This window comes from Plasmodium inui (assembly GCF_000524495.1).
Source record: "Plasmodium inui San Antonio 1 unplaced genomic scaffold supercont1.2, whole genome shotgun sequence".
In the NCBI taxonomy this organism is placed as follows: Eukaryota; Apicomplexa; class Aconoidasida; order Haemosporida; family Plasmodiidae; genus Plasmodium; species Plasmodium inui.
Window position 1 is genome coordinate 501,470 of NW_008481836.1, and position 14,343 is coordinate 515,812.

Genomic DNA, 14,343 nt, shown 5'->3' on the forward strand with positions numbered 1-14,343 from the left:
ATTTTATGAAATGATGTGGTACATGCGGTATACCAAATGTGCCCACCTAGGTCTGTCTGGTGGGACATACAAATTACCAAAACATATTCACGTTTTTTTTTTTCTTTACAAAATGACGAATGCACATTTTAAAAAAGTGACACTTTGGGATGGTGGTGCAGGGAAAGAGAAAAATGCACACTATGTAGCATAATATACGTAACGTTCGGAGAACGAAATAACAACCCGAAAGGTACCGTAAACCGGGGGTTGAAACAAAAAAAGGGAGGATGCATCGTGCGAGCTGCCCATATGACAGTAACTGCAACGCGGTCACTGCGCATATCTGTACAATGCGCGGCAAATACAAAAAAAAAAAAAAAAAAAAAGACGAGGTACACTTACCCATGTATGTGTAGCCAGCAGCACTCAGAAATCCATCGGGATGTTCTGCCACGCCTGGAAAGATTTTTCATTAAACGTGCATCTCTTTGTATACTTAGCAACTTTCAAAATACCAATGTACGCATATTTGCAATTGGCAATATTGCGGACATTTTCTGGAAATAAAATATAATCATCGGGGGTCACTTCGCTATATTTCACCTTGTACTTCTCCTTGTTTATCTCGACGATTGTGTATAACGTCGTTTTTTCTTTTAACATGTTGACCACATGCTGCATAATCACTTTTGGATCCAAATCGACATCCTCCAAAACGAGTTTTATAATTTTTTTGCTATTGTCAATATTTTTAATTGTCTTTAAGTTCTCCAATTTTTCTCTATAAGACAGATTAAATCCTCTGAGTGAAACCATATTTTCTTTTTCTTCACCATTTTCCCCCCATTGCGTCATATCCTTTGCTTCGTCATTCTTTTTTTCTGTTTTTTCCAAAATGCTTGTCTTCATTGTGGGGGGTATTTGCTGACTTGACTTTTTTGTATAGGGATAAAATGGGGTCTTCAGCCGAGGTGTCTTTCGTTCTTAATTTGTATGCCAAAGAAAGGCATATTATTTTTGGTGTACTTTTGTATGTATCAAATTGGGGGGAAAAAAAAGAAAACGACACTTTTGTGAATCTCCTTTGGGTGTTGTGACAATGTTAGGGAGAAGTCGATCAGTCTTTTCCATTTCACATGGCATTCTCATACCAAATGGAGATTCATTTCGTTCTTTTTTTTTTTTCCCTTCTTAACAAACTACATAAAAATTTGGTCTATTAAGGCCCTTCTCTTTCACCACACGGGTATATAATATATAAGCTTAACGTAAACTTCGCCTAAATGGCAGGAATAAAGAAGGCATAAAGGGGGGGAAAGCAGAAAAAGATACTTAAATCCGCATCGTGGGAATTTAAATTTGCAATTTTCTGTTGCCTTCACTTAAAGATGATCAGATGTTTCAATTAAGTTGTAGCTTTTATGGATAGCTTACTTTTTGTTTTTTTTATATATTTTTTTTTATTCATCGGTATGGGAAATATGCCTAATTTTTTTCTCCCCTCTTCTGCTTTAACTTTTTCTAGGAATTTTTTCTTCACGCTATTCTGAGGAAGGTACATAACAAACGTGTTGTTGCGCTGCAAAAATGAAGAAACTTTCGGATGGTTGTAGTTATTTTCCTGGGGATATCTCCCCCCTGTGGTGCAGATAAGTATATACGTTTAAAAAATAGTCAGCATCGCGGGAAAAATACGCATATGTGGTTAAATAAAATGACGAGGAGAATTTTATCACATCACATCGGCGACAAATGAAGCGGGGGAAGGCTTACCATATGGAAATAATATATACGTATATTTTTTATACGCAAAATGGTATTATACACTTTTTTTTTTATACCATGTCGTCCCATGCATTTTTATCAGTTATGCGCGTCGTTGATGTAAAGTATAAAACAACGCTTTTTTGCCGCTATTCTTGGTATGCACTACCCCCAGGTGGGTGGTGACGGCGACGATACTTCCATCTTTCCCATTTTGTGTTGGTGGTTTCTCACCGCTTCGCGTTAGCTTTGAAAACCCCCCTCTGAAAAAGAGCTTAAAGTGCATTCAACCCGTGCAGGGGAAGAGAGCTCCACTCCCTGCTGACGGAAAAAAGATACCATTTGGTCGATGATAAATGGCCGCTGTTGCTAAAGCGAGGCGAGAAAATGGCACAGAAGCAGGAAGGGAAAAAGTGTTACTTATACATATCATATGCGTTGTGTCAATACGACGGGGTCCATGAAAAAAGGTATATCATATAAATATATATACATATACGTACATATATAGCATAGCATAAATTGCGCATTCCTCTACGGCAACGAAAAATAAAAAAATGTAATTACACAAATTGCAATACGACAAACGCTTGCGAGTTATTTTATTTTATTCTATTTTTTTTTTTTGACCACTTTTTAAGAATCAATATAAGTAAAAAATTTTTACGTGACAATTTTTCAGCACGAATTGAACTGTTACCATCTCAGTAAAATTTACGCTAAAGGTTAAGCACAAAAGGAAGGAAGAAACAAAGGGAAAAAAAAGCCTTTGTGAAGGAGCCTCTTCTATTTAAACTGCATTTCACCTCTACGGATTTATTAAAAAGTTCCTTGCTTTAAACCTCTCCCCTAACAACATGGTAAGCATTTTCATACTTTATGCATATGTCCCACTGACCCACTCGCATTTCCGTTTTTTCACTGAAACGGGAATGTATGCCCGAATGGCTGGGCACATTTACATCAAAACTTTTTTGTGCCGCAGTAGGCGTAGAAAATTTTGAGTAACCGGCTCCTTTGGCGAAAGCATACGTATGAATGGGATGCGATGCATGGCTTTGCTCGAAATGAGAAGAGAAAGCCACTCGTAAATTGACTCGCCATTTTCTTACGGAGGAGTAACGGACCTCTCCTGTTTCCCATTTTTTGTCGTTCCAACCGGCCTAAGGGGATGAAGAGGCTGAAGGAGAACAACCCTCCAGTTTGTTCTGCCCTGTCGGCGTACTCCAGTGAATATCAAACGGAGAGTTCTAGCGAATAGTTCCACATGGTTCACTTGCGCATCCATGATTATCCTCCCCCACCGCACACACCCCTCCTTTTACAGGAAGACGCAAACAAACCCAAGAAAAGAACATTCCGAACGTTCCACTACAGAGGTGTGGAGCTCGATAAGCTACTGGACTTGAGTCAGGATGAACTGATTAAACTTTTTCGAGCAAGGCAGAGAAGAAAATTCAAAAGAGGAATAAGTAAGAAAGAAAAGTCTCTTTTGAAAAAACTCAGAAAAGCAAAAAAAGAATGTGAGGTTGGAGAAAAACCAAGAGCTATACCAACTCACTTAAGGAACATGACTATCATTCCCGAGATGGTTGGCTCAATTGTCGCTGTGCATAATGGCAAACAGTACAACAATGTGGAAATAAAGCCAGAAATGATTGGCTACTATTTGGGTGAATTTTCCATTACGTACAAGCACACGAGACATGGAAAACCCGGTATCGGCGCGACGCACTCGTCCCGTTTCATCCCGCTCAAGTGAGCGCCATGGCACCGGAGGAGAAGAACACATATGCATGCTGCGTTCACGTATATGCCTACATACGTACATATATACGTATATATATGTATCTGCTCAAATATCTGCGCTGGTGGCATATTCCACGCCGCTACAACGAACGGGTTGGAACTAAAAAGCGACAAACACGTGCACTGCATCGGTTAACGCGAGTCTGAACGGAGAAAGAAAGAACCAAGTGAGTGCAAACCTGAAAACATGCTTGCGTGAAAAATCTTACTTCTCTTTCGTGTACTTAAATGTTTTTTTTTTTTTTTTTCATTATCAAATTGGTAGAAGCTCGCCAACTTGCATTTTAAAAGCAAATCTGTATCGTAAGTACAATTTAAGAAAAAAAAAAAAAAAATAAGTATACTTCTTCTCTGCTCAAGCACAATGCAGTGTAGCATTTTTAAGGTGGGGAAAATATCATAGGAGTTCACTTATTTTCGATGTTACCATTGGTAAAAAAAAAATACTTCCACAAAGTATATACAAACAAATGCACACAAATGGGGCACTATTTTTGTGTACGGCATGTCCACTACGGCACCCCCATTTGGGGAGAAACACTTTTACAGGAGTGGTGGCACCACTTGACGGTGAGCAGTTTCCCTATTTTCCACATACCCAAACAAATGGTAAAATTTACAGAAAATTTTGCTAAAAGGCAACAACAACAAAAAAAAATAAATGAATAGAACATAAACGCAAAGTGTGATCGTGATCCCTGCGCGGATTCATAGGAAGACCGTTGAAAAACCTTTCCTCTCCACACAAGGCACTATATCCGCCTCTTTCCTCTTTTTAAAGCTCAAAAAATTCTTTAGAAAGCCAAAAAGGGAACTCTCCATCTGCAAATTTAACTTACTCGGGTTCGTGTAAAAAGTTTGCGGTTTGGCAAACGAATCGCTGCCGAAGCTGTAGTGATACACATTCGAGTATTGTTTCAAATTCTCGCACAAATGGTTGTTCAGCAAAATTATTTCGTAAAATATGTGGTTGGCCATGTACAGCTCCTTCCTGTTCAGAGTGTTCAAATTTATTTGATACTTGTCTGGCAGGCACTCCTGCAGGCTGAACAGCTTTTTGGTCGAATTGAGTTCCGGCGTCGCATCGGTGGCTTGCAGAAGGGTGATGTCCTTCTCCGTTACGCGCAGTTCCGCGCACAGATGGTTATCGACCCCGTTTGGTGCCGCGACTTGATGATCACACTCGTCCTCCCCCTCCGAGTGAACCAAACTAGTCATGAATTCGCCCTCTGCAATGCCATCTGCATTGCCATCTGCATTTTCATCTGTATTGCCATCTGCATTTTCATCTGCATTGCCATCTCCATTTCTATCTACATTCCCATCTGCATTTTCATCTGCATTGCCATCTCCATTTCTATCTACATTCCCATCTGTATCCCCTTCATCTCCATCGCACAACATTTGGACGATTTTTTTTTTTTCAAAATTTTTGCCCAAATCTTGATAGCAAAATAAATCCTCTTTAATTTCTAGGTTCATAAAAACCGAGGCGGAAAGGGACATGGCCTCTTTTAATTCGCTGTGGAAATAATTCATGGAGTCATACACCACGCTGAGGATGTTTATCGACACGTTGTAGGAGGTCAGGCAAGCTACTCGCAGAAGTTTCTTCAAAAAGGATATGACGTAGTGCAGTGGGATCATTTGGTTCTTTATAGATGCGTGAATTATCTTTAAGAAGCTCGTATCGGCATAGTAGAAGCTCGCTGGTGTTATCAGCTCGAATAGCCTCTTGTAGTAATCCGTGTACATATTATCGTTCAACTTGTTCTCCCCTTCGTCTGGGTGGTTCCTTTTGGGGGCAATTCTCTGTTCAGTTGGCTCTTCATTTTTTCCTTCGCCCTCCTCCTCGCTTTCTCCCCCGTTCATTTCTTCATCAATTCGGTCACTACCCTCCTCGGATTTCCCCGTCCCTCCCCCCCCTTGCAGCAAATTCCCAACGTTTAAGTCCGTCAGGATGTAAAACATGCCTGGAAGAGCAGCCAGTGATGTGTACAAACCCTGGGACGAGTAAAAGGAATAGTTGAAAAAGTCGATAAGGTAGAAAGGATTATTTGTGTATGGAAATACAAACAGTGGAATGGAGTGCAATAACTGGAGAACCATCGAATGTCTGTGGTTAAATGAGGTTATAAAGTAGAACCAGCAACTTGTATACAATCTGGCGTAAATCCTTTTATCGACATTTTCACTTATAAATAAATTATTCTTTCTGTTTTTCAATTTGAGTTGGATTTTTTTCTTCCTCTTTGGACTAATGACATAATCTTCTACCTTATCTGGGTCAAATTCTTCGTCGCTGAAGCTTGTACCGTGCATTAGGTTCGCGTTTCGTAAAAAATTGGCACCCTGTCCTGTGTCGCTTACACCTGTGCTGCTGTCTCCCTCGCGGGAAGATGCACCGTCCGATTCTTCGCCAGACGAGTGCACAATGCTGTCATCCGTGTCGTAGTTGTAAAACGTTTTCTTCATTTCGACCTTGTCGTATGGCATTTTCTCCTCCTTCCTTCGGAAAATACGTCTCTTCTTTTTCTTCCTTTTCGCCAATCCTCTCAACTCCTCGTCATTTAGGTCGAAGAATAATTCGTCAATTCTGCCTCTCTTCAAGTAATCTTTCCTCCTAATGTGGGCGTCTTTAGTTTTCTTTTCCGGTTTTATAGAGTTAATTAAAATGCTAAATATGAACAGGTTTGTATTAGGGTTATCCCTTAATATGTCTTTACCTCCTCGTCCCACTTGCTCTTTCGTGGTGAATCCTTCGTTGTGTCCTCTCTCTGCTGATAAATGATCCTCTCTGGCCACAACATCGTCTCCATAGAACTTCTCATCCCGGAGATCCTTCCTCAAAATGCAAAAGGATTTCAAGATGGACAAAAAATAATAGTTCAAATCGTAATAAAAGCACAAATATATTTTGCAAATATATTTTATCGTGCTGATGCTAATTTGATCAATTTTCAGCAGATGGAAGATTATTTTTCTAAAAAGTTTAATGGGAAACGCTTTCATCAAATTGCTTTTCATCTCGTTTTGTTTTATAAACTTAGGTCTGCCATCCCCCCAGTGGCTGGCGATATTCGTCTCATTTCGAGGAGTACCACGTACATGAGTGGGAATTTTACTGTGCAGGTTTGTCCCCACTTGGCTAGCTCCCTTTCCCATTTCGGTAGTTATTCTATTATATATCTTGGATTCAAATTGGAGACTACCAAACAGCAGGGACAAACTCTTTGTTACAAGAACTTCATCACTATGGCTAAGTAACTCAAAGAGCATATTTAAAAATTTATCGTAACATTCGTTCAGCCACAGCTCGTATTTTGTGTAATCCTTCTTCCCAGTGTCCAGTATAATGAGATCATTCTTGAAGATCCTTCTCAAACTGGCGTTGTCCTCTTCGTCATCACTGCAACGCGTCTCCTCCCTTGAGCCATACAACAATTTCCTCTTCAGCCGTTCATTGTACAGCAGAAGAAATAACTTGGTCAGATTAGTCAAAATGGCCTTCTTACTATTGTCATTTTGTAAAGCAGTGAACAGAGCGCAAATGTCACTTGCGACAGATGCGCAGGGGTTATTCTCCGTAGCAGTTTTAACCATTTTGCAGATTTTTTGCAGCCCCTGGGGAGGCATATACGCTACGCATAACGGAAAAAAAAAATCTCAAAAAGGATTCCAAAAAAGGGCAACTTCGCAAACGAATAAATGATTAATAAAGTGGAAAAAAAATTCTTATTTCCTTTTAACATATTTTTTTTATTCTTCAAATGGGTGATCACTGCAGTATAATCTTTCATCCGCACCCCCCCAATTGGCGGCGGTTTGCGGAGAATTTTTCACAACGTCGCAAGCACATCTGCATTTTCTCCGACGCCTTCGCCCAATATACGCAGATGAATGCTGATTGGTGAAAAGTGCCACCTCGGAGTAGGCTTGCTACGCTATACCCCACGCGTGGGAGAGATGGGTAAAATGCCCCCAGAAGAAGAAGAAAAAATAAAATAATAAATAAAATATACATGCGTACGTTGTCCATGCTTTACATATATAGCATGACGCATTCATCGTACTATTGTATTTCCCTCCGAGAAGCTTTTTTTTTTTTTTTTTCCTTTTGGTGAAGCAAAGTGGCCCCTTCTTCCAAAACGCCTCGCCACTGTAACAAATTTACGTTCCCGAGATGGGAATCGATGGAGAGGTGAAAATCGGTTGGTTCAGTAATACCCCAACGGAGTGAAACTCCCAGTTGGTCGACCTTTCCCAAAAGGTTTTTCTTTCCCAAAGGGCTTCCTTCTGCTGTAATGTGCCCTCAGAGCCAACTGCTCCTTCCGTTGTGCCCCCAACAGCGACACTGTATTCGCCTAAATCTGTGTCAATGTGCTGTTATATCTTCACTCGCTCCTTCCATGTATCAGGTGAGGGAAACAAATTAAACTCGTTTTCAGTGATTAAAATGCGTTTTAAAAAAAAAAAAAAATTCGCGCATATGTCTATACAGACGTTACCACCGCGGTGCCGGTTCCCCCTGAGGACCCCACCCCGTACGAGTATGTTATGCACATAATTTAAAGTAACACTTGTGAGTTTCGCAAAGGGGTGGAAGCTTGACTGGATCAATGAGGGGTGCGGAAAGAGCTGGGATGGGAGGCAGTGCTAGGGGGAATAGGCCCGATGGGGCGACAAAACGGGTGGGCGGTTAAAGTATTATTCTAAAGTATAAATCTTAAATATGACGGGGGGTGGAAAAAGGAGGGGAAAATGAACGGCAAAATGAACGGCAAAATGGAGGGAATCAAAGCGTCCCCCGCAACGGTACACCCCCCGTAACCCTGGCCAAAATTAGCGAATTCTTTCATCCCCATTTTAAGAAAAACGGAGGAGCTAACTTTCGCAGGGAAGAAAACGTGTGGGAGTGCCTCCACTCTACAAGTACACGCAAAGTGTAGTAAAAGCAGAGACACAAATACTCTTTTCTTTTCTTCGGTCAACATGGAACTCTCCCCAAGTGGTCCTTCCCACGTGGTGCTCCACAAGTTCCCTTCTCAAAATGTGTACAACTGGACACTAACGTGCGGCTTGCAATATCCCTCTATGACTTTCCGTGCCTTCTGCTGCCCTCCTCACTGCGCTAGTTACACCTTGATCAAGAACTCGCTTTCGTCTCCGAGGAGCTTTGTCGTATGTTTCTTCTTCTTGTGCTGCATGCGGTCATGAGAATGCCTCAAGTCATCCAAACATAATTTTGCATCGAGCTGAGCTAAGTAATCTCCAATGGTCCACATGAAACAGAAGGAAAAAAAAATCAATCCGTAGACAACCGAACAGAAAGCTAAGCCTACCTTCTTGTCTTGCACCACAAACTGCAAAATTTTGGAAGCTCTGTGAACTGTCACCACGTGGGGGAAATTTAAAATATCAATCAGCAGGAAAGTTATTAACATGGTCATAATAATGTTGTTCACTATTAACAAGATAATTGTTGATCTGATGGAGGTGACATTTTCAGTTACAATTCCATAGCATCCAACTGAACAAATTAAAATGATTACAACTCCGTAAAGCACACACAGCACTAATAAATTGCATGTCCTTCTCTGCTCATACTCTAGGAACCCAAATACGACGAGCAAGAAGGAATATATCAGTGGGATTAGGTACAGAACGAATGCTGCAACTCTGGTGGATACACATTTTGAAGAGCTCATCTTCTGCAGTGGGAAATGTGAATTCACAGGTGGGGCGCGATGGGGAAGCTACGACTAAGCTGCTGTAACTACGCTGCTACGCGCGGTGTGTCTTCGCCATGGGCGTACAATTGCAGCAAAGCACAAACTGCACGCACGCAACGAACTGCACGCTTTGCCGATCAATGTTACCGAGGTGGGGCACACGCGAAGAAGCAAAACAACTTAAAAATGCGCTCACGTATAGGCATATGCATATGAGCATGCTGTACACGCAATTGCGTCCAACTCGCACAACGCGGATGCATTCATGCAACGGGAATGGAAACAGGACAGACTCAGAAACCCCCTCATCGATCACGCACAGGCGCAGAAATCTCAAAGCGGAAATAAACGAACGAGCAGAGGTTCATCTACCAAAAGGTCAATTTGTTAATCTGCAAATCTGTTAATGTGCTAATCTGTTAATCTGTTAATTCGCTCAAATGGGGGAAGCTACTGGGACTAATTTTCTGTCCACGCTTTGTCTTTAGGCTAATAAGAACGCGCCTCTTTGGTAAGTACAAATGGGAAAAAAAAAAAAAAAAAAAAACGTCAAGTGGGGGAAGGCGAGGGCCGCTGCACTGGAGGAAAGACGACGAAGGGGAAACTTCTAAATAGGTTATAAAAAGGAGGGAGGGTAAGGACGCACGAATTAAAAATATGCCCAACGAATGCTCAAGTTATGTACGGACGGAAACAGGACGGGAGACATTTAATATACCCTCTTCTGGGGAGATGGGCCCCGTCGTCTGAACCCTGAACCCTCCATCATCGCTCTCCATTCCACGAGTGCTTTTCCCCCTTTAGTTTGAAAACAAACCCAAACAGAGAGATTAACTTTTTATTTACGCACAAAAAAAGGGAAATTTCCAGAATGGTTGGAGTACTTTCGCGACCGCCTCGTTCAGGTGTACAGCACGTACAGGCAGATATAAACACGCATAAACTGGCATAATCGCAGACAGGCACTCCTAAAATAGCATAATCGCGGAGAAGCACTCCTAAGATAGCATAATCTTATGCAGAACTACGAACGGAGACCCAAAAAAGTCACATGTCGTGCAGCTCATCCTCCTTGTGCGTTTCGATAACGCAGTCAGACTTGGGGTAGCAAGTACACAAAAGAACATATTTCTTCTTCAGCTGATCTTCGTCCAGGTAGCTCTGGTCCTCATTGTCTACCTCCCCTTCGATTAACTTCGCAGCACAGGTGGAACAGCTTCCTCCCCTACAGCTGTACGGCAGTTCAACGTTCTGTCTTTCGCTGGCATCTAATATGTACTCATCTTCATCGCACTGAATTTTCTTTTCTCCATCATTTGTTCGCAGAGTGATGTTATAAAACAGTTTGTTTCTGTTGGACGATTTGAAATATCTCCTTTTCCCACCACCATTTCTGAAGTGACTAGAAGTGTGCAGCGCCGTATCTCCTGTGTCCCCACCTACAGGAAGGCATGACGCTTTTTTACAGCTTACCAGGTTACTAAGAAACCTGGAACCGGCTCTCTTTTGGGGGGTACATATATTTATTCCTCGACTTCCATACATATAATTTAGGGTGGTTCTCTTTCTGCTGAATTTGTATGTATTGTTCTTTTCTGTTAACAGTGTAAGCATCAGGAGCAGGAGAATTGCAATCATGTTTTTCTCTTCGCGTCTCGCATAGATGTGTGATCATAGGGTGCACATGTGCAGATGGGCCGATTGGCAGAAGCGCAGGCGCGCAGCATGTGTGCGGCGGATGTGAATACCTTTCGCTTCGCAGTCCTAGAAGGTGTGTACGCCTCATTTGGCAGCTTTTTACACATAAGGGAATGACCCTCACGGAATGGAAAGCCGTTTGTGCAAATGTTGTATTTGGAGTTGTGCGCCTCGGCCTGAGCATATACACATATAAATGGCAATACGTACGTTTATGAGTTTAGCCTACCAGGCTGCGCTTGTCATGTGGCTTGTACCAAGCTGGCACTATGGCTTTCCCTTCACCCTGGCTTTCTTTACTCAATTGGTCACACGGATCAGGCCTTCATTTTGCTCACAAATTGGTTAATATAATGCTACGCGGAAATGGAAAAAATTCTTCATATAGTTTTCTTTTCTATACAAAAATGTTTGCAAATATTTTGTACACGAAGGCCAACTTGCATTTTTCCTCTGCTCCGTTTTGAGGAAATGTAGAAATTTCGTTTGCTCACATTTGGGGGTGAAAGCGAGCGGGAAGGATTACCTAACTGTACTGTACCTTGCTGTATCTTATTTATTTTATTTTATCTTATCATTTTTTTTTACGCATTTCAAATTAGCGCGTGGCCGAAAGGCCAACTCGTGCGAAATCCCTTCTGCAGGGGAGCCGTTGAAGGACACATGGATGTGGAGAGGACGTTACGTCACCGTGTACATGTGCGCATGGTACATACGTACGTACATGCAGCCTAGTGGAACCCCCGTTCGCACGCATGCCGCGTCACAACACTTGCACTGTGTCGTCAAACAGCTCTGTATACGCCCGTGCACAAGGTTGGAAAACGGATTCTAAAAATGGCGGGATAGGCGCGGGAAAATTGAAGAACCGCGCGGGCGGCCAGAGGAAAAAAAAAGAAAAGGAAGAAGAAATAAAGAAGCCCACAAACGAGCGGAAGGAAGGGACTTACAACACACACTCGCAGCGAACCATTGATGAACAGGCGCAGCTAAGACGACGAACAATTACGAATGTGCAACCCTGGGAAGGCCAAGGTGTTGTACGTGCACCACTGTCCTTGTTATGCGAAAAGTGAGAATATTCTGCACACCCTCATTTTTTCTGCTCTTCTCCCCCGTTACGCTGATAATATATACATACAATATCTGACCCGTTCTGTAGAACCGACGCGGGAAAATGCTACACCTAAACAACGCACTGTTTACCGCGTTGTTATTTGTCACCATCCGAATGACTTATGTCGAAAATGTTAAGAAGAAACCGTTGCATTACGTAAAAAACTATAACCCCTGCGGCCGCGCGGTTAGGGGGATTCGAAGTAGACAGACAAAGGGTACCATCCGTGCGTCACCAAATCCAATTTCGACTGCCCCAAATGGGGACAATAGTGAAGTATACACCCCTCCGATTAGTAGCGGGAATAAGATGAACTACCCAACTCTGGAAAATAACACCTATGAAGAAGCCCTAAAAATAATCTCCGAAAAGTTAGAGACACTAAAAGGAGAAGACAGGGGCGATGTAGAACACATCAACACATTCTCTGGGTTCTTAAAAAACTACTTTGATGAAATGAAAAGACATAAATCTTGTCCTCCACAGATATTTTTAGAAAATTTTTTAAAGTACATAGAATCGTTCAAAAAATATAGATACTATACCTTCCCAAATGTTCACAGATATGATGAAAGCTTACACGAATGGTCTTTACAATTCTGGTCCCAATTGATAGATAAAGAAAACTCTAAATTTAGGGGCACTGATCACATTGACAAAATGAAAAAATGGATAGAACAAGGACACAACATAATCATTTTCAGTAATCACCATATAGAAGCTGATGCAAATATAATTAAATATTTTTTTCATATTCATAACGCGAGTAACATTTCCCGAAAAATTATTTTTATTGGGGGTCATAAAATAAGGGCAGATCCTTTATCGAGGCCATTTAGCGTCTCAGCTAACCTGCTCTGCATTTATTCCAAAAAATATATTGAGAACCCTCCAGAACTTAGAGAAGAGAAAATCATGTTTAATCATAAATCTTTAAACGCTTTGAAAAACTTATTAACAGAGGGGAGAAATATCATTTGGCTAGCTCCCAGTGGGGGCAGAGACAGAAAAGACCCTCATGGGAACATCAAAATTTCTACCTTTGATCCCAAAATTATACAAACTTTCTACATCTTTGCAAAACGGGCAAAAATAAAAACCCATTTCTTAGGACTCGCGCTGAACACGTACAATATATGTCCTCCTCCCAACACGGTCGATGTTGACGAAATTGAAAAACAGCGGTCGTGTTCATACTCCCCCGTGGGGGTCAATCTAGGGGAAGACCTTTTTGATGTGTATCCCACCATGGACGAAAAAGAGATAACGGAAAAGTTATACACCTATGTGAGTCGGCTGTATAGTGAAATATGCTAATTGGCAGTTCTGGTGCAAGTTCAAATGGAAATGTCCTCCCCCATCCGGGGCCCCATGGTGAAGAGTGTCTCCACCGGTGAACAACTGTAACCTTTACACAGAACACCCCCATCAGTCACACCAGACTGGGCATTTTAGCCTTCCCCTCACTTACATGTGCCTCCTCGTTGAACTCGCCCAATTACTCTCCCATCTTTGCGTCAAAATTGTCTTTTATTTGGACTTCCCCTTCACGTTTTTTTCTTCCATTCACATCTCGTATTTTTTATTTATCACTTCTTTTTAGATACCATAACTTTGTCACGACGTTACGGGAGGGAGGAAAAATCCATACGACAACTGGACAGGCTTCACACGAGATTAAGTGTACGTTGCGTTGGTGCAACTGAATTGATCTCTTATCCCCCCCAATATGTAATTTGCACTCATTTGTGAACATGCGCAGAGCTACATACGTCCATAACTACTTATGTCATTATGAATATGAAAAGTTAGAAAGTTTGATTTCCCTTGTTATTGCCCCCCAAATGGCATATATTAAAGAACGGCAACAAAAAGAAAAAAAAAAAAAAAAAACACAGACGTATGACACACGCGCATTTTCAATATGATATTTTTGAACATTTTTCGAAAAATTAACCCCCCCCTTTAGATCATTTTATGATGTTGTAAAATTTGCTCATAAATTGTTTGTTCAATGTTTGCCTATTTAAAGGAAAATAAGCCACGTAAAAGGTTGACTTTTTCTCTTTTTTTTTTTTCCGGTTGTTCCATGTGTAGGACTTAATTCGTTACTGATATGCAGAGATCAGAAGTTTTTTTTTTTTTTTCCAGCTAGCCAAAAAATCCATTCCACCCCTTCAATTATCACATCACACGCACAGATCAGCGACTTTTATTTTCATTTTTAATGTTTTTTTTTTT

The 14,343-nt window shown here is 41.4% G+C and overlaps 6 protein-coding genes across 6 annotated transcripts; 2 read left to right on the forward strand and 4 right to left on the reverse strand.

The window, feature by feature from the left end:
• Positions 1-408: 408 nt before the first annotated feature.
• Positions 409-891, reverse strand: C922_00554 (hypothetical protein; the record flags this gene model as incomplete). Its single annotated transcript, XM_008816170.1, has 1 exon — positions 409-891. One exon carries the CDS (start codon positions 889-891, stop codon positions 409-411), a length of 483 nt encoding a protein of 160 aa, XP_008814392.1.
• A 2,122-nt stretch (positions 892-3,013) lies between these two features.
• On the forward strand, positions 3,014-3,508 carry C922_00555 (30S ribosomal protein S19; the record flags this gene model as incomplete). The annotated part of the gene is made up of 1 exon (XM_008816171.1): positions 3,014-3,508. The coding sequence occupies one exon, from the start codon at positions 3,014-3,016 to the stop codon at positions 3,506-3,508; it is 495 nt and encodes a 164-aa protein (XP_008814393.1).
• A 755-nt stretch (positions 3,509-4,263) lies between these two features.
• Positions 4,264-7,158, reverse strand: C922_00556 (hypothetical protein; the record flags this gene model as incomplete). The annotated part of the gene is made up of 1 exon (XM_008816172.1): positions 4,264-7,158. One exon carries the CDS (start codon positions 7,156-7,158, stop codon positions 4,264-4,266), a length of 2,895 nt encoding a protein of 964 aa, XP_008814394.1.
• A 1,532-nt stretch (positions 7,159-8,690) lies between these two features.
• On the reverse strand, positions 8,691-9,263 carry C922_00557 (hypothetical protein; the record flags this gene model as incomplete). Its single annotated transcript, XM_008816173.1, has 1 exon — positions 8,691-9,263. The coding sequence occupies one exon, from the start codon at positions 9,261-9,263 to the stop codon at positions 8,691-8,693; it is 573 nt and encodes a 190-aa protein (XP_008814395.1).
• Positions 9,264-10,334: 1,071 nt separating this feature from the next.
• Positions 10,335-10,925, reverse strand: C922_00558 (ferredoxin; the record flags this gene model as incomplete). The annotated part of the gene is made up of 1 exon (XM_008816174.1): positions 10,335-10,925. One exon carries the CDS (start codon positions 10,923-10,925, stop codon positions 10,335-10,337), a length of 591 nt encoding a protein of 196 aa, XP_008814396.1.
• Positions 10,926-12,162: 1,237 nt separating this feature from the next.
• On the forward strand, positions 12,163-13,419 carry C922_00559 (glycerol-3-phosphate O-acyltransferase; the record flags this gene model as incomplete). The annotated part of the gene is made up of 1 exon (XM_008816175.1): positions 12,163-13,419. One exon carries the CDS (start codon positions 12,163-12,165, stop codon positions 13,417-13,419), a length of 1,257 nt encoding a protein of 418 aa, XP_008814397.1.
• Between the last annotated feature and the right edge of the window lie 924 nt (positions 13,420-14,343).